Below are 24,743 nucleotides of genomic sequence, written 5' to 3'. Positions count from 1 at the left end.
ATGCTGGCTGTCTCTTCTATTACCATCTTCCTTCATTCTCCAAGTGACAGATAAATGCTCTAAAATGCTCTTTTCCTTCCAATTTGAGAAAAGGAACAACCTAGGAATTTAAACTATGCCCCAGATGCCCCACAAGCTGGGCTAATCCACCCCAGCCCGACTTCCATTAGGCTTTTCTCAGACTCCTGGTTTGATGAACTCAACCATCTCTATGATTTGGAGATGTCCTCCGCTTTTTTTTTTTTTTGGCTTTGCCATTTGGTTTGTAAGTCTTAGTTCCCCAACCAGGGTTGGAACCTGTTCTCCCTGCAGTGGAAGTGCAGAGTTCTAACCACTGAACCAGCAGGGAAGTCCCTCACTTCTTTAGAAAATTCCTTTCCTGCTTTGTGCTAGGAGGGAACAGGGGTTGACACAGCTTAGTCCAGATAGAAAGTCAGGATTGATCTGGCTTGGAAGGGAAGAGGAGGTTTGATTGTAGCCAGACATGGGAGAGGGAGAGGGATTAAGGACACATAAGATAGTATCTGTGATGAACAGGACTAGAGACTATGGACAGTTCTTTCGAAGCCCAAGACTCAGTGGATGAGGTCTGAATTGAAGGACCAAGAACCCTGAGACTCAGTTGGAGGTCAGGGGTGCCTTACCAGGGGTAAATGACCTCCGAGGGGATACGGGCAACCATTCACTTTCTCCTTTCTTCTCACTCCAGCCTCAGGATGTTGACCATTGCTTTTCTCGCCCTTCTTTGTGCCTCAGCCTCTGCCACAGAGAGTGAGTGAGAAGCCTGAAGCCCAGGACTAGATCAGGGGAAGACAGCCGCCTGCACTGCTGGCAGCCAAGGCTTTCAGAGGCTGACTTGGGGTGGTGGGAACCGAGTTGTGGGAGGAAGAGGGGTGATGGGGAGAAACTGAGCTCTCAGGGGATTTCTTCCCCCACCTCCTTTCCCTCCAGTTCAGCCCAGGGACTCCTCCTACAGTGGAGAATATGGAGGTGGGGGAGGAGAACGATTCTCCCAGTCTGGAAACCAGCTGGATGGCCCCATCACCGCCATTCGCCTCCGAGTCAGCAGTTACTACATCGTAGGGTAAGCGTCTTTGAGATTCTGTACTTTGGCGGCCTTCTAGGGTCTTACTAAGTTAGGAAGGTCTCAGTCACTTTGGGTCACATCAACAAGTCACAGGGACAACATGATACAGGAAAGTTATTAGATGACTTGGATTTGAGACCTGTGCTGCCGAAACCCCTAAGACTCCCACATGTGTGATCTTGAGTAAATCATATAACCTAAGCTCTGAAGGACTTGGGCATTGTCTAGTTTACCCCCACCAGAGGTTTAAATCCTGCCTGGCATCCTCTGTCTCTAGCTTGATGCCTCTCCCCAAACATGTGTCCTTCCGACACTGGAGCCTGGCACAGCACGAACAAGTCTCTCCCCTTATGGGGGCCTTTCAGATGTTTTGGGGAAAAAAAAAAATCCCTTTTCTTCTTTCAAGTAGTGGGTGGGGGCCCAATGGGAATGTAGACTTTAAAGGCAAGCTCTGATTTTTACTGTCTGGGTGATTCTGTGCAAGCTGTTTTCCCTCTGTGAGCCTGTTCATCAGCAAGATGAGGAGCTGAAGTTCCGTGTATGACCTTCCAGGGCTCATCCAACCCTCACACTCTTCGGGGCTGTCATCTCCGTCACTAGTCTGAAGGTCTCAGTTGTAGGCCAACAGCTCCTGAATTCTGATCACCTTACTCAGTGTCTGCCTTCCTTCCCTCCTCACTCTGCCCCTAGTCTCCAGGTGCGCTACGGCACGGTGTGGAGCGACTATGTGGGTGGCACCTCGGGAGACCTGGACGAGATCTTTCTCTACCCTGGGGAGTCCATCGTCCAGGTGTCAGGAAAGTACAAGACCTACCTGAGAAAGCTGGTCTTTGTGACCGACAAGTACCGTTTCCTGTCTTTCGGGAAAGACAAAGGCACAAGTTTCAATGCTGCCCCCCTGTACCCCAACACCGTGCTACGATTCTTCAGTGGCCGAGCTGGCTCCCTCATTGATGCCATCGGCTTCCACTGGGACTTCTACCCCTCTGATTACGAGAGCTGCTGACCCTGCAATGGGGACCTGGGAACCCACTCACCACTAACCACCATCCACATGTCTCAATTAAAAAAAAAAAAACCAACAAACAATAAAAGGGCATGACTACAGCTAGTGGGATATATCTCTTGACTCTGGGTAGGAATGTGCGAATCTCATTTCTGGCTACTTGTTGTGTGTTAGTCTGGGGAAGAGTGGGAGGATGAGAGAGAGAGGTGAAAGAATCCTGAGCTTTTCTTCATAATTTATCAAGAGGAGATAAGGTCTTCCCTAGTGGTCCAGTGGTTAAGAGTCTGCCTGCCAGTGCAAGAGACACTGGTTCGATGCCTGGTCTGGGAAGATCCCACATGTCGAGGAACAGCTAAACCCATTCGCCACAACCAGTGAAGCCCAGGAGCCCATGCACCGCAACAGGAGAGCAGCCAGGGCTCGCCACAACTAGAGAAAGTCAGAGTGTGGCAACAAAGACCCAGCACAGCCCAAATAACTAAGTAAATTTTACCAAAGTATTTTCAGTTGAGATAACTTTTAGAAACATAGAGGAGATAAGATTCTGGCCTGAACTGATTCTTTTTTTCAAGTGTTTACCCAACTGGAGGCTGAAGGTAAGGCCAAGTCATGGCTTATCACCAAACTCCAGGTGTTTCACTCTCTAGCCTTTTCCTCCTTTGTCTTCCTGAGACAGTGCCTCTCCACCAACAAACAGGCTGTCGCCTCACTCTCCTGACCTCAACCCACTCATGATTCACAGGTGCCTGGTTCAGCATCCTTTGTTCTTCCCCAGGACCCACCTGACTCCCAAAGTTGAGCCTATTTACCCCATCCTAGTTCCCGTCTTTACACTAAGTCCTGGGGTCCATGCTCAGCTCTCTCAGACCTCAGTCCTTCCCTCCGGAAGCCACCACCTCAACAGCTCTACAGTGCCAACTGTTGTTGCTGTCTAGTCACTCAGTTGTATCCAACTCTTTATGACCCCATGGACTGTAGCTCGCCAGGCTCCTCTGTTCATGGGACTTCCCAGACAAGAATACTGGAGTGGATTGCCATTTCCTTCTCCAGAGGATCTTCCCAACTCAGGGATCAAACCTGCATCTCCTGCATTGGCAGGTGGATTCTTTACCACTGAGCCACCAGGGAAGCCCACTCTGCCAATTTTACCCTCAAAACAAAGGGGCATTCCAGGAGGTGGAGTGGGGGTGGAGATTTTCCATCATGTTTCCATGAACTGAAGGGGTTGCTTAGAGTTCAGGGGAAGCGTTAGGGGGACTGGACAGATTCAGCAAGGATTTAAGGGTATATTGTTGCTTTGGAAATTCTAGTTCCCGGTCCCAAATTTTTGACAGTTTTTTGTTTGTTTATTTGTGCTCGTGGTGGTGATTACTCATTGCTCCCAATAGGTTTATTCACATCCCAGGGAATTTCGGTCACATTTTTTCCCAATTAGACAAAAATAACAGTCATGTATATGTAATTTTACAAAGAAATATTAGTATGATACAAACTCATGACTAGTCTGTTTTTTATAAAAATGCTTTTATTTCTCTCAAGTCCATGGAATGGAATATTGTGCAACTATATTTTTATTGATATATAAATCACATAAGATAAACTTCACCCCACTTTTTTTTTTCATTTATTTTTATTAGTTGGAGGCCAACCATTTCACAACATTGCAATGGGTTTTGTCATACATTGACATGAATCAGCCATGGAGTTACATGTATTCCCCATCCCGATCCCCCCTCCCACCTCCCTCTCCACCCGATTCCTCTGGGTCTTCCCAGTGCACCAGGCTCACCCCACTTTTTGACTGTGCCCCCATGTCATGTGGGATGATTGGCATGGTTCTCCAACCTGGGATGGAACCCACACCCCCTGCATTGGAAGCACCGTCTTAATCACTGACTGGCCAGGGAAGACCCATAAAATTCACCCTTTAAAAATTATTTTATTTATTTTTTGGCTAGGTCTTCCTTGTTCTTCATGGACTTCTCATCATGGTAGCTTTTCTTGTTACAGAGCCCTGGCTCTAGAGCGCATGGACTTCAGTAGTTGTGGCGCGTGGGCTTAGTTGCCCTGTGGCATGTGAAATCCTCCTTGAGCGGGGATCAAACCATGTCCTCTACATTGGCAGGTGGATTCTTAGCCAGGGGACCACCAGGGAAGTCCGAAATTCCCCCCTTTAAAGTACGCCACTCAGAGGTATTTAGTGTATTCACAGATTGTGGAACCATCATCACTCTCTAATCCCAGAATACTTTCACCACCTCAAAAAGAAACCCTGTCCCCATGAAGCAGTCACTCTCCATTCTCCTCTCCCCTAGCCCCTAGTAACCCTCATCTCTTTTTTTGTCTCTATGGGTTTGCTTATTCCAGACATTTTCCAGATATTTCACACAGATCAAATTATACAACAACGTGGCCTTTTATGTCTAGCTTCTGCCATTTAACATAGTGTTTTCAAGTTTCACCCATGTTAGAGCATATATCAGTACTTTAGTCCTTCTTATGGCTGAATCTGACAGCTTTTTGACAGATCAGATATTTGGTCAACTTTAGGAAAGCCTGTTTTTTTGTTTTTTGCACCCAGTTAGGGGACTGGCACCAAAGGGGCAGCCATGGCAGAAGGGAATTGAGGGGAGGGATTCCTGGCTTTTATCTAGTCCTTATTAGGTTTTGGCAGGAGATTATGATTAAGGAAAATGTCCCCTTACTTAAAAACTTGAGTTTTAAGATTGCTGAATTAAGCTAATCACACATTTACCAAATAGTCCCTGCTAAAGGGTAGGAATACAAGCAGTACTGAAGATCTGGTTCTTTTCCTCTAGTTAAACTGTTGGTTTGGTGCCATAACAAAGGTGTTTTTCATAATATGCTAAGAGAGCCAAAAGGAGGGTTAACTTTCTCTGGAAGGTCAGGGCAGTCTGTGTGTGTGTGTCTGTGGAGGAACAGTACTGAGTCTGGCTTATGTAGAAATATGAAGATATGAGAACTACAAGTGGTTCAGTACAGGCAAAATGCAAAGCACAACTGGGCAAAAGATGAAGCTTCATAGAAAGGCAGGAACCATGAACATAATACTGAACTATTTAAACTTTATGGATTATGGGATGGCATTGGACCAAATTTTGCCCATCAGATTGATATGCTGTACATCATTTTTCTGGTGTAAATTGGGGGAAATGGACTAAAGATAAAGCAGGATGAGATAAAATAGTTAAGAGACTAGTTCTAGATCATAAATGATAATGTCTGTACAAAGGCAATAACATGAGAGAGAAAAGGGAAGACTTTGAGAGATTTGAGGGGGAAGAATTTGAGAGATTTGAGGGCTCAGAAGAATTGATAAGTAAATGCAAGAGGGTGAGTGAAAGAGAATCTAGGAGAATGACCACATCAGTAGCTTGGACAACTGGGAAGAAGGATATTCTCTGAGATGGGGAATACAAAAGAAAAACTAAATAGCTTTTGGACTCATTGAGTTTTTTTTTTAAAGTTTACTTTCTAATGTTTATTTTCTTTATTTATTTGGCTGTGTCAGCTCTTAGTTGTAGTATGCAAGATCTTTGATCTTTGTTGAGGCATGCAGGATCTTTAGCTGCAGCATTTGGACTCTTAGCTGTGGCATGTAGGATCTAGTTCCCTGACCAGGGATTGAACCTGGGCTCCCTGCAGTGGGAGCACAGAACCTTAGCCACTGCACCACCAGGGAAGTCCCTGGTGTCAGCTCTTATATCCAACTTTGCTCTCCTTTGCTACTTAAGGATATAGTTTGGAAGTGTTTTTGTTTTTGTTTTTTTTTAATTATTGTTTCTCCTGGAATATCAGGTGTTTAACAATTGGAATTGCTACCAGGCAGATGCACATGCCTAGGAAGTAGATCCAACCATCATTCCCTTTCAAGAGCTAAGGAAATTAAGGCACAAAGAGGTTAAATATCTTGACCCCAGGTGCCTGGCAACAAAGCCCTGTACCTAAGCAATTGTTTTGATCTTAGAAGTCCTGACTCCCTGAGCTATGCTCTTTTCACTATTTCTGGCAGGTATCTTACCATATACCTGGGAACTGACCACAGATGTGAAAACCTGAATAAAAGTGTTAGTTGCTCAGTCATGTCGGACTCTTTGTGACCCCCATGGACTGTAGCCCTTCAGGTTCCTCCATCCATGAAATTCTCCAAGCAAGAATACTGGAGTGGGTAGTCATTCCCTTCTCCAGGGGATCTTTGAGATCTTCCCAACCCAGCGATCAACCCAAGTCTCTTGCATTGGAGGCAGATTCTTTACTGTCTGCACCACTTCAGTTCAGTTCACTCGCTCAGTCGTGTCCGACTCTTTCCGACCCCATGAATCGCAGCACGCCAGGCCTCCCTGTCCATCACCAACTCCCGGAGTTTACTCAAACTCATGTCCATCGAGTCGGTGATGCCATCCAGCCATCCCATCCTCTGTCTCCCCCTTCTCCTCCTGCCCCCAATCCCTCCCAGCATCGGGGTCTTTTCCAGTGAGTCAACTCTTCGCATGAGGTGGCCAAAGTACTGGAGTTTCAGCTTCAGCATCAGTCCTTCCAATGAACACCCAGGACTGATCTCCTTTAGGATGGACTGGTTTCATCTCCTTGCTGTCCAAGGGACTCTCAAGAGTCTTCTCCAACACCACAGTTCAAAAGCATCAATTTTTCAGCGCTCAGCTTTCTTCACAGTCCAACTCTCACATCCTTACATGACCACTGGAAAAACCATAGCCTTGACCAGATGGACCTTTGTTGGGCAAAGTAATGTCTCTGCTTTCTAATATGCTATCTAGGTTGGTCATAACTTTCCTTCCAAGGAGTAAGCGTCTTTTAATTTCATGGCTGCAGTCACCATCCAGAGTGATTTTGGAGCCCAAAAAAATGAAGTCTGACACTGTTTCCACTGTCTCCCCATCTATTTCCCATGAGGTGATGGGACCAGATGCCATGATCTTAGTTTTCTGAATGTTAAGCTTTAAGCTAACTTTTCACTCTCCTCTTTCACTTTCATCAAGAGGCTTTTTAGTTCCTCTTCCCTCTCTGCCATAAGGGTGGTGTCATCTGCATATCTGAGGTTATTAATATTTCTCCCAGCAATCTTGATTCCAGCTTGTGCTCCTTCCAGCCCAGCGTTTCTCATGATGTACTCTGTATATAAGTTAAATAAGCAGGGTGACAATATACAGCCTTGAAGTACTCCTTTTCCTATTTGAAACCAGTCTGTTGTTCCATGTCCAGTTCTAACTGTTGCTTCCTGACCTGCATACAGGTTTCTCAAGAGGCAGGTCAGGTGGTCTGGTATTCCCATCTCTTTCAGAATTTTCCAGTTTATTGTGATCCACACAGTCGAAAGCTTTCACATAGTCAATAAAGCAGAAATAGATGTTTTTCTGGAACTCTCTTGCTTTTTCGATGATCCAGTGGATATTGGCAATTTGATCTCTGGTTCCTCAGCCTTTTCTAAAACCAGCTTGAACATCTAGAAGTTCTCGGTTCATGTATTGCTGAAGCCTGGCTTGGAGAATTTTGAGCATTACTTTACTAGCGTGTGAGATGAGTGCAATTGTGCGGTAGTTTGAGCATTCTTTGGCATTGCCTTTCTTAGGGATTGGAATGAAAACTGACCTTTTCCAGTCCTGTGGACACTGCTGAGTTTTCCAAATTTGCTGGCATATTGAATGCGGCACTTTAACAGCATCATCTTTCAGGATTTGAAATAGCTCAACTGGAATTCCATCACATCCACTAGCTTTGTTCGTAGTGATGCTTTCTAAGGCCCACTTGACTTCACATTCCAGGATTTCTGGCTCTAGGTCAGTGATCACACCCTTGTGATTATCTGGGTCGTGAAGATCTTTTTTGTACAGTTCTTCTGTGTATTCTTGCCACCTCTTCTTAATATCTTCTGCTTCTGGTAGGTCCATACCATTTCTGTCCTTTATCGAACCCATTTTTGCCTGAAATGTTCCCTTGATATCTCTAATTTTCTTGAAGAGATCTCTAGTCTTTCCCATTCTGTTGTTTTCCTCTATTTCTTTGCATTGATCACTGAGGAAGGCTTTCTTATCTCTCCTGGCTATTCTTTGGAACTCTGCATTCAAATGGGAATATCTTTCCTTTTCTCCTTTGCTTTTCGCTTTTCTTCTTTTCACAGCTATTTGTAAGGAGTCCTCAGACAACCATTTTGCCTTTTTGCCTTTCTTTTCCTTGGGGATGGTCTTGATCCCTGTCTCCTGTACAATGTCACGAACCTCGGTCCATAGTTCATCAGGCTGTCTATCAGATCTAGTCCCTTAAAATCTATTTCCTACTTACACCACTAGCGAAGCCCAAACAGTCCTCTGTAGAGTGCAGGGAAGACCAAAATGCCAATCCTCTAATGGTTCTTGAAGTGTGGTATAGGAAATTCTGGAGATCCCTGAGACACTGTTAGGGGTCTGCAAGGCCAAAACTATTTTCATTAAAAAACTGAAATACCATTTGACTTTTCACTTAAATTCTTTCTTGAGTATACTGCCGAGTTTTCAAGAGGTTATATGATGTGTGATATTACAACAGACTGACTACAGAAGCACATATAAGAATCCTGCTATTTCATCTTAAACCAGACAGTGGGCATGCAAGCTCAGTTGTGTCCAACTGTTTGCAACCCCATGGACTGTAACCAACCAGAATCCTCTGTCCATGGGATTTTCTAGGCAAGAATACTGGAGAAGGTTGCCATTTCCTACTCCAGGGGATCTTTCCCACCCAGAGATAGAACCTGAGACTCCTGAGTCTCCTGCATTGGCAGGTGGATTCTTTATCATGGAATCACCTGGGAAGTTCAAACCAGACATTACGTTTGTAAAAAGGTAAAACAATGTCACTCTTCTTTTTTCTTTGCTTTGGAAAATAGTCATTTTAAAAATTAAAATTTTATCTATGTTACATGTAAAGAGTTTCTTATTGCAATTTTGGGCAATTTTTAAATGGAGACATAATTCATATAACATAAAATTTATCATTTCTAAGTGTACATTTTGGTGGTTTTTAGTACATTCACTGTGTTGTGCATCTATCACCACTGTCTAATTCCAGAACATTTCCGTCACCCCTGAAAGAAATTTCAATCTATTAGCAACAGTCCCAGTTCATCAATTCCTTACCATTCCCTGCCAACCACTAATCAACGTTCTGTCTCTACGGATTTGTTTCTGTAATTTTTTAAAGTGTATTAATACATGCTTCAAACTTGTATTCATTTCTAACCCATTAAATATGGATAAACCCCATACAAACAGAAGATCTTTGGAGCCTTAATTTTTAAGAATTCAAAAGCATTCCAAGGCCAAAAAATTTGAGAACCACTGGTGTTGTATTTGTTTTCTGATATGTTGGACATAATGTCTAAACCATGGCCCTACCAGGAGCTCAAAGATGGTTAAGGTTCCACAAGGGCTAGGGAACTATTTACCTGGCTAGACCCATAGGACATGGGAGCAAGGGTCAAGTTGACCAAGGTTTAAGTCACTAAGTAAGAGACGGACCATGCCTGAGACGGACCAGGGACATGCTGAGTGCTGAGTTACAAAGTAAAGAACATCCGAGTTGGTCTCCTCGGCTCAGAAATAAGACGTAAGAGGACGTACATCACCTGGCCTCTACACCTCAGAGTGGCTTTGGGGTCAGCAAGAAGTGAGTGCAATGTGATTATCCACAATCTAGACAGCGTCGTCCTGACCTAAATCAGTGACTAGACCGCTGACTGGCCCTGATGGCAAAGTGCCCAAATCCACAAAACGATTCCCACCCCACAAAGGCGAGAAACAACTTCTGAGGCAAGAACCTGTAAAGCTGGAGATCACTGCCAGTCCTTTAGAATAATCCCCTTCCCGTGCAACATCTTTATTCCTGTAACGTGCTTTTATTCTGCCACTAAAATAGCGAAAGTTGTATTCAGTCAAGTGCCTTCGATCACCCTTTGCTCAATTCATACCACGATTCGTAGCTATATGGGGGGCGGGGCGGGGGGATGAAGCGAAAAGTCTACACTTAATGCAAACCTACCCCTCGAAACCCAGAAGGTATCGGGAGCCCAGTGCGCCGCAGCGCTCACTAGTGGCCCAGACGGCCACTGTCGCGAAAGCCTAGGGCGGCGGAGTTTGGGCGGGAGCGCCGACCCGACGTCAACGGCTAAGTAGCCGACGTGCGCGCATGCGTTCTCCGCCAGGGGAAACTTTTTCTTGAAGGACCAGGAGGCGAGCCCTAGAGGGCGGGATAATGGTAGACACATGCAGGAGCTTCCGGCCACGAGTAGCCGTGATTGGTGGAACCCAGTGGAGAGGGCGGGGCAGCGGGAAATTCGAATAGAGAGGCGGGCCCAGGGAGGGAGTGGGATGGACGCCGGGGTCCCGGCGCGGAGGCGACGCGAGATGGCGGCGGCGGTCTCGGGTAAGCTAGCCCGACTCGGGCAGGGCGGCTGCTGCAGCGTGGAGTCTTGCGGGGTGATGGGTCGGAGTCCAGTCTGGGCTCCGTGAGTTGTTCCGGAGACCGCGGAATGGCGTGGGGGAGGGGAGGAGAAAGCTGGGAGTGTGGGTGGGAGTCGCAGTTCTGCTTCCTGTTCTCGGTGTCGGTCTGTAGACCCGGGTTGAGACCTAGTTCTGGCGCATTTTTGACCCCAGCTCACTTTTCCCTTGTGAACTTCAGTTTTCCGTGTTAATAAAATGGGGACAGTGACCCATCTCGGAAGATTACAAGAGTAAGCGAGCGAAAAGTAGCCAACTTTATACTCTAACCATAGGGACAAAAGGGATCTAGATACACGTTTGGGGGGAAGAGTTCCTGTATGACGTGTTGTTTGGGTGCAGGGAGATCCCTGAGAGAGGTAAGAGGTTCAGACGGTCTGCAGCAGGGTGAGAGTTGACAGCATAAGATGTGCTGTTATCACAGAAAAGGGAAATAGGGACTGTTTCCTTTTCTTATAGCCCTGCAAGTCAGAACTGTTTTAAGTTTGGAAAGGTTACTAGGACATTCAGAATCTTGCTCTACAGTCTTCCTCTACACTGAATTCTGGTCAGTGATTATAATGGTCACCATAGAATTTATCTGAGACCTTACTGTTTGTCGGGCCCTGTTTGGAAACAAACCTATTTAATAGGATGTCAAGCACATGTTGAGCCCTTGCTAGGGGTGAGGCACAGTTGTAAGTACTTTATGGTGATAAATCATTTAATCTCTACATGCTGCTATGAGGTAGTTTACTATTGTTCCTGTTTTACAGATGAAGAAACCAAAGAACCATAGATAGGTTAAAAAGCTTGCTCAAAGTTAACACAACCAGTGTGGAGTTAAATAGTGTTAATAGTGGAGTTAAATAGTGGAGTCTGAATTCGTACTCAGCAAATCTGATTCTAGAATCTCTGCTTTTAACCATTTTGCCCAAGCACATGATATTCCTGCCGTCTGAGCACAACCTACCCTCAGCCTTCCAAGACCCACTGTGTCTGGTACATTGTAGATATCATAAAAATGCTTGAATGAATATTGTCCCTTCCTTTAGAGGACCTTTAGTCTGTTTCAGTAGATAGTCATAAAAATCTATAACATGAAAAGCATTGAGAGGTATGTATAAACTGCTATAGGGAACACAGAATCTGAAATAAACTCTTGGGTATTCTAGGAAGACTTCATTAAGGGAGTGATATTTGAGGTGGGTTTCAAAGGTTGGATAGAAGTTTGCTAGGCTTTGTTGGAACGAAAAGGACACTAATTGATCTATTTCTTATTCATGTTGTAAAGAGAGGCCAAAGATGCTCTCTTTGGCTCAATTTCCTTATCAATAAAAGAAGACTTAAGTTGAATGAAGCTTGGGAATTGTGGGAGGGGGAAAATTAAAAATAATTAGAAGTGCTAACTTTGCCCAACCTCAAAGTGACTTTTTAAAAAAATTATTCTTTTTTTTTCAAAGTGGCTTTTATGGTGAAATAGACTCTTCTACCATTGGCAGTTGTGTGAGTGTGCCTCTCTTTCCATCTTCCCCTGGACTCTGAGCTTTGGAGGAAGACTGGCAGTGGCCACAATTTATGTTATTCATTTGACAGATCTTAATTTGTTCAGCAAATACCCCCCGAGAGCCTACTCTGTGCTGGATGTTGGGAATATAAAGGCAAGCCAAGTAAGACTTGTTTTCACTGAATTCACAGTTAGATGAAAAAGAGACAAATGTACAGCTACGGTAGAGTGTGATGGAGAAGCTGGGGAGGAAGCAGAGGGAGAATGATCCGAAGGGAATGAGACTGGAGGCAAGGAGACCATCGGGGAGGCTCTTGAAATGAAGACAACCTTGGCAAAGACTGCCCAGTAGGAAAGGAGAGAAGTGGACTTATTTTAAAAAGGTAGAATTAGCATATGTTAATAAAGAACTGGTGTGAGAAATGAGAGAGAAGATGCAGTTAAGAAAGCCTGTCTGATCTTTGGGGTTGGTTCCATTTATTTACGTTAGAGAGTGTAGAAGGATATTGGGGTTGCAGAGGGATGGGGAAGGATTCAGTTTAAGACGAGTGGAGTTTGAAATACCATGTAAGAGGAGGTGTCAAGGCAGCAGAGAGCACTCTGGTGTGGAGGTGTCAATTAGGAGTCATCAGCCTTGAGGTGGTAATTGAAGTCAGGAGCACAGGTGACCATGCCAGTGAAATTAGTCAGTCAGTAATGGTGTTCTCAACTGGGGGCAATTGTGTTCCCCATGGGGACACTTGTAATGTCTGGAGACATTTTTGGTTGTTGCAGTGGTGATAGTGGTGGGGTATGTGCTAAATTTCCTACAGTGCACAGGAGAGCCCCACCCCCAAGAATTATCCAGCCCACAATATCAATAGTGCAGGAATTGAGCAACTCTGATCTAGAAAGAGGATAGAAGGAGCTTAGGAAAAACATCTAAGACTGGAAGAAACTGAGGAGTGACTAGACAGCTGGTGGGTGGCAGGGAAAACATAAGGGAAAAGTGTATTTTCCAAAGGAAAGCAGATCCGGGGTGTTAAATACTGCAGGGAAGTCAAACAGGATGGGAACTGAACCAGGCTGTGGGCTCTAGCAGTGAAGAGGTCACTGGTGACCCTGCTGAATGATGAGGGCAGGAGTGAGTTGTTGCCTTGAGGGGAGTAGCAAGAGAAATGTGTAGTTAAAACAATAGCTGATATCTGCTGAGTACTTACTGCTGGCACTGTGTTAAAACACTGTATGTACATTATTTCTCTGGCTCCTCACAATCCTACGAGGTAGATACAGTTATTTTTATAAAAAGAAACTGAGGTTTGAAGAGGTTGAAAAAGAAGCCTTCCCAAGGTCACACAGCTAGTAGATGGAACTTGTCTCCGGCTCTGAGGCCTGTGGGGATGTAGGGTCTAAGAAGGCCCAGGAATCACATAATGCACTTTAGAGTTAGACCTTCATCTGAAGCTCTGTCACTAGCTAGCTATTGACTATGGGCAGGCTAGCTAACCTCTCTATACTGCCATTTCCTCATTTGGAAAATGGATGAATGTATAACAAGATGCTTACTGGGTTTTTATCATGTACCAGTGCTGTTGTGCTTCCCAGGTGGCGCAGTGGTAAACAATCCGCCGGCCAATTGGCAGGAGACACAAGAGACACAGGTTTGATCCCTGGGTCAGGAAGATCCCCTGGACTAGGAAATGGCAACCCACTTCAGTATTCTTGCCTGGAAAATTCCATGGACAGAGGAGCCTAGCAGGCTACATACAGTCCATGGGGTCATAAAGAATCCAACATAACTGAGCCTATACACACACACACCAATGCTATTGCTGTTCTAAGCACTTTTATGTGAATGACCTTACTCACTGCCATAAGAACCCAACAAGTATTTTTATTTATCCCCATTTTGACAGGTTGTGGAAATTGAGGCATAGGAATGGAAAATCATTTCTCCAGGTTATTTAGTTGTAAGTGGCAGAGTTAGGATTTGAACCTAGGCCATCTTAACTAGAATTGTTACCAACCTACTTACCATGTACTAGTTACTCTGTTGACATTTTATATGTTACTTCTTTTAATCCTCATTAAGATCTTCCAAGGCCCTCCTCACCCTATTTTATAGACAAAAAAACTGGGGCTCATGGATGTTAAGTCACTTGCCCAAGGTCACAAGCTGATAAGTGTTAGAGCTGGAATTGAAATCCAGCTCTGTCTAGCCCGAGTCTATACTCTTTCTACATCACCACAGACTTCCCCTGCCCCTTGTACTGCTCACTGAGCTTCTTTAAGTGCTTCTGTATGTACGTCTCTGTTCTCACTGAAAAAACCCTGGGAAAGACAGGCAAGGGGAGGTTCCTGCAGACATTTTTGAGAAGTCATTGACCTCCTCGCAGTCTTAGTTTTATCATCTGCATGTGTCTGCTTCCTTCTGACTTTCAGGACTGCCATGAGGGTCGAATAAAAACTAGATGCCCAAGTGCTTTGTAAACTTTAAAGTGAGAAATGTGGTTGCTAGCTTCATTTGTCAGATGAAGGAACGGAGGCCCAGTTTTTGGAACAGGCCATCTGCTTTTGGGTATATCTTACTTACATGAAAGATTCTTCCTGGGGTAGCCTGTCCACCTTTTTGTCCTGCTGCTTCTACGTTGGCCACAGATACCAGCCTGCTACCTTATATGAGGTCTGTGGTTCCCAGCAACCAGCTGCCACCACCAGCAAAAATGGAGAGTCAGAACTACCAAGAACTTTCCCAATTGGTATGTGACAGGGAGGCAATACGACATCCTCATTAAAAGCAGATTTTTGAAGATGAAATCTAGGTTTGAATTTTGTTGTTAGCTATGAGCTATAGTATGGTATCTAAAATACAGAAATACCTACCTCATAGATTTTTGTCAGCTCACATAAAGAAAGGCCTTTTTTTTTTTTTCCAGTTTTATCTTAATTGTGTTTTTTGATGATAAAAATAACTGCCTGCCACCCCCCCCCCCCCCACTGCCAAATGACTTAGATTTAATTATAAGAAGCAAACTAAACAGAAAACTTACCACAGAGAAGGACTGCATGTTAGTGCCTTTGCAAGCTGAGGGACTGGAGGCTGCCTCTTGACTTTATCCTTTCCAAAGTTGTCCACAGTGTCTTTTTTTTAAATTTTTTGACCACACCGCTTGGCATGCGGAATCTTAGTTCCCTGACCAGGGACTGAGCTCACACCTTCTGTAATGGAAGCACTTAACCACTGGACCACCAGAGAAGTCCTGTTGTTATGTTTTTTTTTTTCCTGTTATTTTTTAATGCAAACATTACACCATTACAGAACTGGGTAACATAGAAAATAAACCCACATGACCCTCCACGGAGAGAAAACCATCACTTAACAGTTTGTGCAGGGGGGCACATGTGTGTATGTACAAATTTATATATATAAGAAACTCCAGGTAAGAACAGAGGCACAGAAAGGTCAGGGAGTTCAGTGACTGGTTTTTAGATGGGGGCAAATGTCCACTTCCTTAATCCTAGAAGAATCCCCTAGGTCCTGATCTGCCACACCTTGACAATTCAGTGTCCCACCGCAGCATAAGCATTACCTAGAAGCTGCTAGAAATGCAGAATTTTTAGATCCTCTAGGTTATTTATATACACATTACAGTCTACACCCCCTTATACCTACCTACTGAGCAGGATAGGAACTGAGGCCAAACTTGCGGACACACCCAGCACTGCCATGGTGGAAAGAGCTTCCCCTGAGATGAGCTGATTCCCCTGACCCTCCCAGGGGTATCTCTGGGACGCAGTCTTCAGGCTTCCTTCCCTGCTTCTGTTGTCAAGGTTATGGGCGGGCGGGGGCATCTCTTAGTCTTCACAGGTAAATGGGACTAACATGCTACCTTTCAGGGACACCATGGAAGGTAAAGTGTGCCTGGCACGTAGCCAGTGCTTCATAAATGTGAATATTTGCTAAGTACATGATCTGGTTTATGGTTCCAGCCATAGATAATCTCTTTCCTTCAGCACCCCACTGCACCCTGCCTGAGACCATGTATTTGATTCATCTTTCTCTTCCATCCTGCCCTTCTGTGCTCAACTCACCTACAGGACACACACAGTCCTGCCTTACCAGTTCTACATGGGGGCTGTGCTTTCACCCCTCCATACTTTTTACACACGCCTTTCCTTCTCCCTGAATTGCTTGGCAGTGACCCTACTCATTCTTCAGGGGTCAGCTCAATTAACTGCGTCCACCTCCAAGACTCCTGCCTTGTGTATTCGGGTTTGCTCCGTTGTGTCACTCGTGTCCCACTCTTTGCAGCCTTATGGACTGCAGCCCGCCAGGCTCCTCTGTCCATGGGATTTCCCAGGCAAGAATACTGGAGTGGGTTGCCATGCCCTTCTTCAGGGTATCTTCCCAACCTAGGGTTTGAAGCTGTGTCTCTTATGTCTCCCACATTGCCAGGTGGGTTCTTTACCACTAGCACCACCTGGGAATCCCACTCCTACCCTTAGCTCTCAGCAAAGCTGCCACCATACCTCACGCCTAAAAATCATCTTCCAGGAGCCGGTCGCTGTCGGCTAAGCAAGGTGGGAGCTGGCCGGCGCCCACCTCCAGCTCGAGTGAGGGTAGCTGTGAGACTGCGGCCATTTGTGGATGGGACAGCTGGAGAAAACGACACCCCCTGTGTGCGGGGCCTGGACAGCTGTTCTCTGGAGATTGCCAACTGGAGGAACCACCAGGAGACTCTCAAATACCAGTAAGGTTCAGGCCCTACTCCCTCCCGTTCTCGCTCTCCTAGGCCTGCTCACACAATCACTTGCCCAGAAGTGATTTCTCAGACCTCCTCCTCAGGATCCTTCTTCCTTCCTTAGTGCGGCTTTGTTAGCCACACCTTCGTTTCAGGTAATGTTCACGGGTGCCCGCTGCGATAGGGCCTCTCGAGGATAGTGCAGGAAAGGCTGGAGGCTGAATCAGATACATGATACTGTTCACAGTCTTAGAGAGGAAGCAGGCACAAAATGGGGAAGGAGCAGCGAAGGTGAGCTGGGAGCCCAGCTCGGACCTTTGGGGAGGGGTGGGAAGGACTGAGGAAACAGACCAGCTCGCCAACCCAGGCTGTGACTGGGTGGTGTCCGAGAAGACCGCCCACGTTTGGGGGATAGAGCTCACAGCTATTGTAAAGTTCCTTGGGAGATTTACAGTTCAGGCTTCTCGGCCTGTCATTCTAAGCCAGAGGGTGGCAAACTAAGATCTGCAATAAACTAAGGCCTTATTGGAATACAGTCATGCTCATTTATTTACATATTACCTGCGGCTGCTTTCTGCCTGACTACAGTGATGGGTGAGCAGTTGTGAAAGGAACCATGTAGTCCACAGAGCCCAAAATATTTACTATCTGGCTTCTTATGGAAAAAGTTTGCCAACCTTGTTCTAGGCCCTTGACAACTTGGCTTCAGTTTCTTTCCAGCCTCATTTCCCCCAGCACATGCTACACTGCACGTGTATCAGTGCTAACCCTGCCTCAGCCAGAGCTGCTCCGTCAGAGCACAGTGAGTAGGCTTCGGGTGTGTCAAGCCTCATCTGGTCTTTGCTCTGTTGTGTACAGACGCCACTTTCTAGAAATTCTGTGATGTGAAAAAGGATTGGGAAGCCTGGCCCTTTTATACCACATCTTGTGTGCTATTTTTGACACTTAAGAGTATCTTTCTCTTCTCTCTCTGGCAAAAATCCTCCTTCCCCAGGCAGAATGTTCCTCCTCCTAGTGCCTTCTCATCTTTGTTTCCTGAATCGCAGCAAAGTGTGGGTATCTGTCTATGCCACAAGACTGCAGAACTCCTAAGAGCAGGGATACCAAATTCATCTCCGTGTTTCTACACCAATACAGAGACTGGGATAGAACAGGTGTTCCATGGGCACTTTCTTAGATCTTTGTATAAGAAGAAGAATAGAGACCCTTAAATGTGAGACTAGTTTTATCCTGGCTGAGACTAGTTTTATCCTCTAGACCTGGCTGAGAATGGAACCTGCCACTGATTCCTGCCTTTCTTCCTGCCTGCAGGTTTGATGCTTTCTACGGGGAGAGGAGCTCCCAGCAGGACATCTATGCAGGATCGGTGCAGCCCATCCTGAGGCACTTGTTGGAAGGGCAGAATGCCAGTGTGCTCGCTTATGGGCCCACAGGGGCAGGTGAGGAGGGCAGATACAGAGCAGCCCTGGGCCAGAAGGGACTCGGGAACGGGGAAGAAAATCTCACAGCTCTCTCCACTCTTTTCCCAGGGAAGACGCACACAATGCTGGGCAGCCCAGAGCAGCCTGGGGTGATTCCTCGGGCTCTCATGGACCTCCTGCAGCTCACGAGGGAGGAGGGTGCTGAGGGCCGGCCGTGGGCCCTCTCTGTCACTATGTCCTACTTAGAGATCTACCAGGAAAAGGTGAGCCCCCTGGCCCCATTTTTAAATATTTATTTGGCTGCTCAGGGTCTTAGTTGGGGCACATGTGGGATCTTTAGTTGAGCCATGTGGGATCTAGTTCCCTGACCAGGGATCAAACCCAGGCTCCGTGCACTGGGAGTGTGGAATCTTAGCCACTGGACCACCGGGAAGTCCTCAAGGCCCCTTTCTGATTGAAGAGGGAAGAAACAAAGGGTAAAAATCAGACCTGGTTCTGGAACATGAAGTTTTGATCTAGCAAGGAGACCTGGAAAGACAGAGGTTGGGGTAGCAAATGGCACAACTCTGAGAATCCAGCAAAGAAAATGAGAACCATAGGCAGCCTGTAAGTGGAGAATTGGCCGTACCCCTCACTGCTCACATAGGTATTAGACCTCTTGGAACCTTCATCGGGAGACCTGGTGATCAGAGAAGACTGCCGAGGAAACATCCTGATTCCGGGCCTCACGCAGAAGCCCATCACTAGCTTTGCTGATTTTGAGCGGCACTTCCTGCCAGCCAGCCGAAACCGGACGGTGGGAGCCACCCGGCTCAACCAGCGCTCCTCCCGCAGTCATGCTGTGCTCCTGGTTAAGGTGAGGTCCCCCCCGCCCCCGACAGGGGTGAGGACCTGTGGAGCCCCGGGAATGTGAACTAAATGGGGGCCCTTGCTCTTGCCCCCAGGTGGATCAGCGAGAACGCTTGGCCCCATTTCGCCAGCGGGAGGGGAAACTCTACCTGATTGACTTGGCTGGCTCAGAGGACAACCGACGCACAGGCAACAAGGGCCTGAGGCTGAAGGAGAGTGGTGCCATCAACACCTCCCTGTTTGTATTGGGCAAGGTGGTGGATGCCTTGAACCAGGGCCTCCCTCGGGTACCCTACCGGGACAGCAAGCTCACTCGCCTGTTGCAGGTCAGGCCTCCAATCTCGGGTAAAAGGGGCTGGAAAAGGGGGCTCTCAGGCCTGCCAGGGTATCGGGGAACAGAGGTCAGGCAGGGGGAAGGTGAGGCTACTTACCTACCCACCCTGCCCTGTCCCTGTCTCTCAGGACTCTCTGGGTGGCTCAGCTCACAGCATCCTCATTGCCAACATTGCCCCTGAGAGACGCTTCTACCTGGACACAGTCTCTGCACTCAACTTTGCAGCCAGGTCCAAGGAAGTAATCAACCGGCCTTTTACCAATGAGAGCCTGCAGCTTCCTGGTGAGGACTAGGGTGGGCTGGAGTGAACAGGCCAAGGCTGGACACCTGGGGAGTTTGCTGAATCCACCAAGGATCAGCACAGAAATTGACGCCCCCTCTTTCCCCACCTTCCAATCTTCCCCTAGTCTTGGCACCTGTTAAACTGTCTCAGAAAGAACTGCTAGGCCCATCAGAGGCAAAGAGAGCCAGAGGCCCTGAGGAAGAGGAAACCAGGAGTCCCAAACTCCCAGTAGCTCCAGCCTCTGCCTCCCAGAAACTCAGGTGAGCAGAGAGGGAGGGGTCTTGGCACATTCCCTTTCCTGTTGTGTCTGGGTTGGGTGCAGAGTGGCTGTGGGTTTAGTCTGTTGTATCCTTGAGTTGTGAACTTCTTGTTCTACTGGATTCAGCCAAAATCCTACTCTACTGAATTCACTGCAACCTCCAGCTTTGATGCTGCTATCAGGGGTCATAAGGAAGCTCCTAGCCGCCACCCCCACCCCCTGCCCCCCCCTTTTTTCCAATCCTTTAGTCAGTCAGCAAAATCTAACATTTTGGCACCAATGTTGCAAGGATGAGCACTTTCACTTCTGATTCAAGGAGTAATGAGGACCAGGTCTTTCAGGTCCCAAGGATAAAGCATAGCAAAGAAGATAAAAAGAAAGATGTCTCATTGAGACTCAGTCTGTGTGTCAAGCGTCCAGCCTTTCTGTGACTTTCCATGGGGTCAGCTGCTGTCCTAACTTTGCCCTGCTTCTACCCTCAATCCAAACAAGGCCTCTCTAAACCAGGGAGGTGTGTGACCTCCCTTCCTGTTCTGACAGCCCCACCTCATGGCCCAGTATGCACTCATGTTCAAGTCATCCCCGTTCAGTGGTCTTGCTTTCTGTGTCTGGCCACCTAGCCCTCCAAGGAACCACTTGCATCTTGATCTTTGTCCTTTTTCTACTCCTAGCTCCAATAAAGCTTCTCAACTCTCTTAAGTCCTAAGACAACTGAACAGAGGTGACCTGAGGAGGCCAAGGATTAGTGCACATTCTGCCCCAGGGGACAGTTGTATTAGGTTGACCAAAAGATTCATTCAGGTTTTTTCATAGCATCTTACAGAAAAACCCGAACTTTTTGACCAACTCACTATTTTAGAAAGGATGGCAAAAGGCGCTTGGATACTTGTGTTCACTCAGAACCCCATCTCTCAATCGTGTCCTTCTTAAACCATTTGTCAGCAGCGGCCTCTCCTGTGTGTACAGACTCAGAGAAACATATACACATGCACATCTGTAAAGCACATGAACAGGCAAGGTCTCTGCCAGATAGGCACCTTGGATAACCTCAGACGTGGGGTACATCAGACCCAAACAGACCCCAACCTCAGCAGGCTCATATTTCAGTAGAGGAAGCAAGACGGGAACATCGTATATGACTCGAGGTTGACAGTACAGAGCACAATAGGGAAGGAGGATCCTTTTGTTCTGCGACAGCCAGGAAAGAAGAAATGACTTCTGTGTTTACCTGTACTTTCTGATCCTGCTCTCGGAGGCCCTTGTACATAAAGAACAGGGCAATTTCTATCCTCGAGAAGCTAGTTCATAGTGTAGGAAAGAAGACACACAGCCAAGCTGGCATCACTAGAAAGGTGGCATCAAACTGACTTTGAATGATAACTGAGATCAGATGTGAGGGGGAAATTCTAGACAGAAGGAAAAAATGTTAACATGTTCAGATTAAGTTAGGTCTCTATTTGAATAGGCTTTTCCTACTGCCCACAGGAGAAAGGCTTGGCATTTGAGGTCTTCAGTGGTTTTCAGAGCCCCGCTGAAGATGACCTCCCCTGTGAATCTTGCACCAACTGCTCCTCCAAATGAACAGGCAGACGGATGGCCCTTGCTGTCACCTTATGATTTCTTACTGTTTGACTGTACCCCTCAGGGCAGGGGGATGTCTTAGATCCCATGAATACCTGCCATTCAGTGGTGATGAAATGCTTCTTCTCATTTGATCTGGCCTCCTTGAGAGGTTTACCTAGGCAGGTAGTGATTGATCCCCATTCACCTGAAGAAGACACTGCACCTAGGGTGTCTGGATAACTTGTTCAGGGTTGCCAGCAAGTTAACAGTTGGGTTCTGGAACCACAGAAACACCAAGTTAAGGCAGGATGAGGGGAATCCTGCTGCTGGAGATGATGATGAGAGAAGAGGTAAGTGGGGAGTAACCTCTTTGTGTGCTCAGCCCCCTACAGAAGCTAAGCAGCATGGATCCGGCAATGCTGGAGCGCCTTCTAAGCTTGGACCGTCTGCTGGGCTCCCAGGGGAGCCAGGGGACCCCTTTGCTGAGCACCCCAAAGCGAGAGCGGATGGTGCTCATGAAGACAGTGGAAGAGAAGGATTTGGAAATTGAGGTAAGTGTTGGGAGGCTGGGGCTGGGATTCTTGCTGACCTTGAGAAGTAGTCGGAGGATCTTCAGATAGGGAAGGACCAGAAAGGCTGGACCAGCATCCAGTTTTCACCCAACACTGGAATCCCTCCCTTCTATAGCTTTTGCTTGAATTTCCTTAACTGAACTTTGAAAAATAATTGAGATCACAGGTGAGGGGACAAGAGGAAAAAATTCCAGGTACAAGTGTAAGACACTGCCATTTGCTAAAACCCAGATCAAATTAAGTTAGGACTCTGCTTGAACAGCCTTTCCTTTCAGTATTTCACAAAGAAGCTCCTTCTACCTCTGGGCAGCCCTGATCATTAGAAAACCTTTAATTACCCTGGGCTCCAGTTGTCTCCTGGTAGTTTCTCTTGTAGGTGCTCACTCTGCTCTTCTAAAGCCTCAGAGCCCTGCACACTCACTTTCCTAGTCCACTGCCCTAAAGTTGGTTCTGGGTCATATCTCTCCCTGATCCTTTCTAACAGAGGCTTAAGATGAAGCAAAAAGAACTGGAAGCCAAAGTGCTGGCCCAGGAGGCTGCTGACCCCAAGGAGAAAGAGAACTACTCTCCCACAATGCTCCGACCCCTTGCTCGCCGTATAGTCACAGTGGCTAAGCCCCTCAAAAAGGCAGTGGTGATGCCTCTACAACTGAGTAAGTTTGGCTATAGGGGCCAGAAGGGCCCAGATAACTGAGATCTTGGAAGAAAGGTGATGTTTGGAGCAACTGTCTTTATGTCACTCATGTCCTCCCACCGTGATGGAAAGGGGGAAAGTGGATATGAAGTAAGAGCTGGGTGTACTGCTCTCAGTCATTTAGTCCAGTGGGGTAGACTGACCAGCGCATGACTGATTATCATTAAAGACCAACTGAGATTATGTTCATATATAAGTATGAGAAAGGTCCTGTGGAAACAAAAGAGAAGGTTAACTTGGAGGAGGGGAACTAAGGAATCAGTAATGGAAGACCAAATGGCTACCAGGGGGGCTGAAAAGTGGCCTCTGCTCTGACTCCAGCTCATAATTCTTACTTTCAGTTCAGGAGCAGGCAGCATCCCCAAATGCTGAGATCCACATCTTGAAGAAGAAAAGTCGGAAGAGAAAGGTGAGAGTAGCTTGTAAGCTGAGCCCAGGAGAAAAGGCAGAGACCTCTAGTGGGAAGAGGACTGGCCACAGAGTTACGTGGCCTGGCCAAACCCTTATCAGCTTTTACAACCCTTCCATGTTGCTTACCCTCTGAATGCCTTACAGGGCATTTAGGATGAAATGTGGGTAATATGAATGTACCTAGCAGGATGGGTGTCCATCACCTGTTATTTTTCTTTCTTCCCAACGCTCTCACTCTCAGTAGCTACTTACTAGGCACAGTGTGTATGGGTCCTGCCCTCTACAAACTACAGAGCCCACTTAGGCAGACAACTAAACAGTCAAGAAATAACACTGAAAGACCCACCTCAATTTTTAAACTGAGATGACATCAACTGAGAGTCGTTTGTTGAGAACTTTATCTTATGTGCCTTCCTGGAGATGAAAGAACTTATTCTTTCCTTTTCAGAAATGAGGGATCCGATTTAAGAGCTTGCTCTGTGTTTTACATTCATTAACTCATTTGATCATCACAATTCTATTCTACTCTTTCACAAATCAGATAAATTGGGAATCACACCAGAGTGACCAGAGGGAAGGGTGTCAGAACAGACCCTGGACAGGAGGGAAACAGGCTGGGGAGGGCGGGCAGGTAGCTGCTGTTAAGACGCCTATCCTTGGCGAGGAGTGCAGAGCGGTTCACTGCCGTGGGCCGAACAGCAAACTGTTTCTGTCACTCACCTCCTGCCTCATAGCTGGAGTCCCTAGATGCCTCACAGCCAGAAGAGAAGGCTGAGGACGGCTGGGAGCTACAGATCAGCCCAGAGTTACTGGCCCATGGTCGCCAAAAAATATTAGATCTGCTGAACGAAGGCTCAGCCCGTGATCTGCGCAGCCTGCAGCGCATTGGCCAAAAGAAGGCTCAGCTCATCGTGGGCTGGAGGGAGCTCCACGGCCCCTTCAGCCAGGTAATGGCCCAGGGAGGACAGCCTTGGAATGGAGTTGGGTGGGGGGAACCTGGCCTAGACCCTTCCCCATCGCTGTTGTCCTGCCAGGTTGAGGACCTGGAACGCGTGGAGGGCATATCGGGGAAACAGATGGAGTCGTTCCTGAAGGTGAGCTCGCGGCTCGGGCCCCCTTGTTCCCCTGGCTTGTGCCCTGCCCGGCTCTAAACCTGCTCTCCCCTTCCCTCCTGTGTTGCAGGCGAACATCCTGGGTCTTGCCGCGGGCCAGGGCTGTGGCCCCTCCTGACTGCTGGCGCCCCTCCTCTGTCCCTCGCCCCCGTTTTTTTTTTTTAAGTCCTTGTGTAACTGCTTGTCTTGTAAATACAGTTTTCACCCCGTTGCTTCAGCCTGATTCTTGGGACTACAGGGGCGGGGCCGGGGTATAATTGCCCTTGGGATGGGCCACAAGCTCCGCCGGCAAACTTCTTTGGGCGCCATCTTTGGGAAAACACGAAGCGGCGCAGGATTGTAAATAAACCGCTGGAGTGGGAGAGGGACGGGACGGTGGCCGAGAGGAAACAAAAAGCTCCCGCGAAAGCCCTAGGACGACGACCGTTAGGCGGG

The 24,743-nt window shown here is 47.1% G+C and overlaps 2 protein-coding genes across 2 annotated transcripts; both read left to right on the top strand.

Moving 5' to 3' along the window:
• The first annotated feature begins 713 nt into the window (after positions 1–713).
• Positions 714–2,099, top strand: ZG16 (zymogen granule protein 16). The gene is made up of 3 exons (XM_043915519.1): positions 714–771; positions 952–1,084; positions 1,778–2,099. The coding sequence occupies exons 1-3, from the start codon at positions 717–719 to the stop codon at positions 2,091–2,093; spliced, it is 504 nt and encodes a 167-aa protein (XP_043771454.1). The 5' UTR covers positions 714–716; the 3' UTR covers positions 2,094–2,099.
• Positions 2,100–10,440: 8,341 nt separating this feature from the next.
• On the top strand, positions 10,441–24,519 carry KIF22 (kinesin family member 22). The gene is made up of 14 exons (XM_043914711.1): positions 10,441–10,529; positions 16,624–16,819; positions 18,122–18,249; positions 18,340–18,494; positions 18,878–19,087; positions 19,176–19,406; positions 19,543–19,696; positions 19,822–19,957; positions 21,902–22,070; positions 22,576–22,744; positions 23,127–23,194; positions 23,931–24,143; positions 24,231–24,290; positions 24,379–24,519. Exons 1-14 carry the CDS (start codon positions 10,475–10,477, stop codon positions 24,424–24,426), a joined length of 1,992 nt encoding a protein of 663 aa, XP_043770646.1. The 5' UTR covers positions 10,441–10,474; the 3' UTR covers positions 24,427–24,519.
• The last annotated feature ends 224 nt before the right edge of the window (positions 24,520–24,743 follow it).

The sequence above is a fragment of the Cervus elaphus genome, chromosome 10 (assembly GCF_910594005.1).
Source record: "Cervus elaphus chromosome 10, mCerEla1.1, whole genome shotgun sequence".
Classification (NCBI taxonomy): Eukaryota; Metazoa; Chordata; class Mammalia; order Artiodactyla; family Cervidae; genus Cervus; species Cervus elaphus.
Note: the sequence above shows the minus strand (reverse complement) of the source record. Positions and strands in the feature narration are given on the sequence as shown.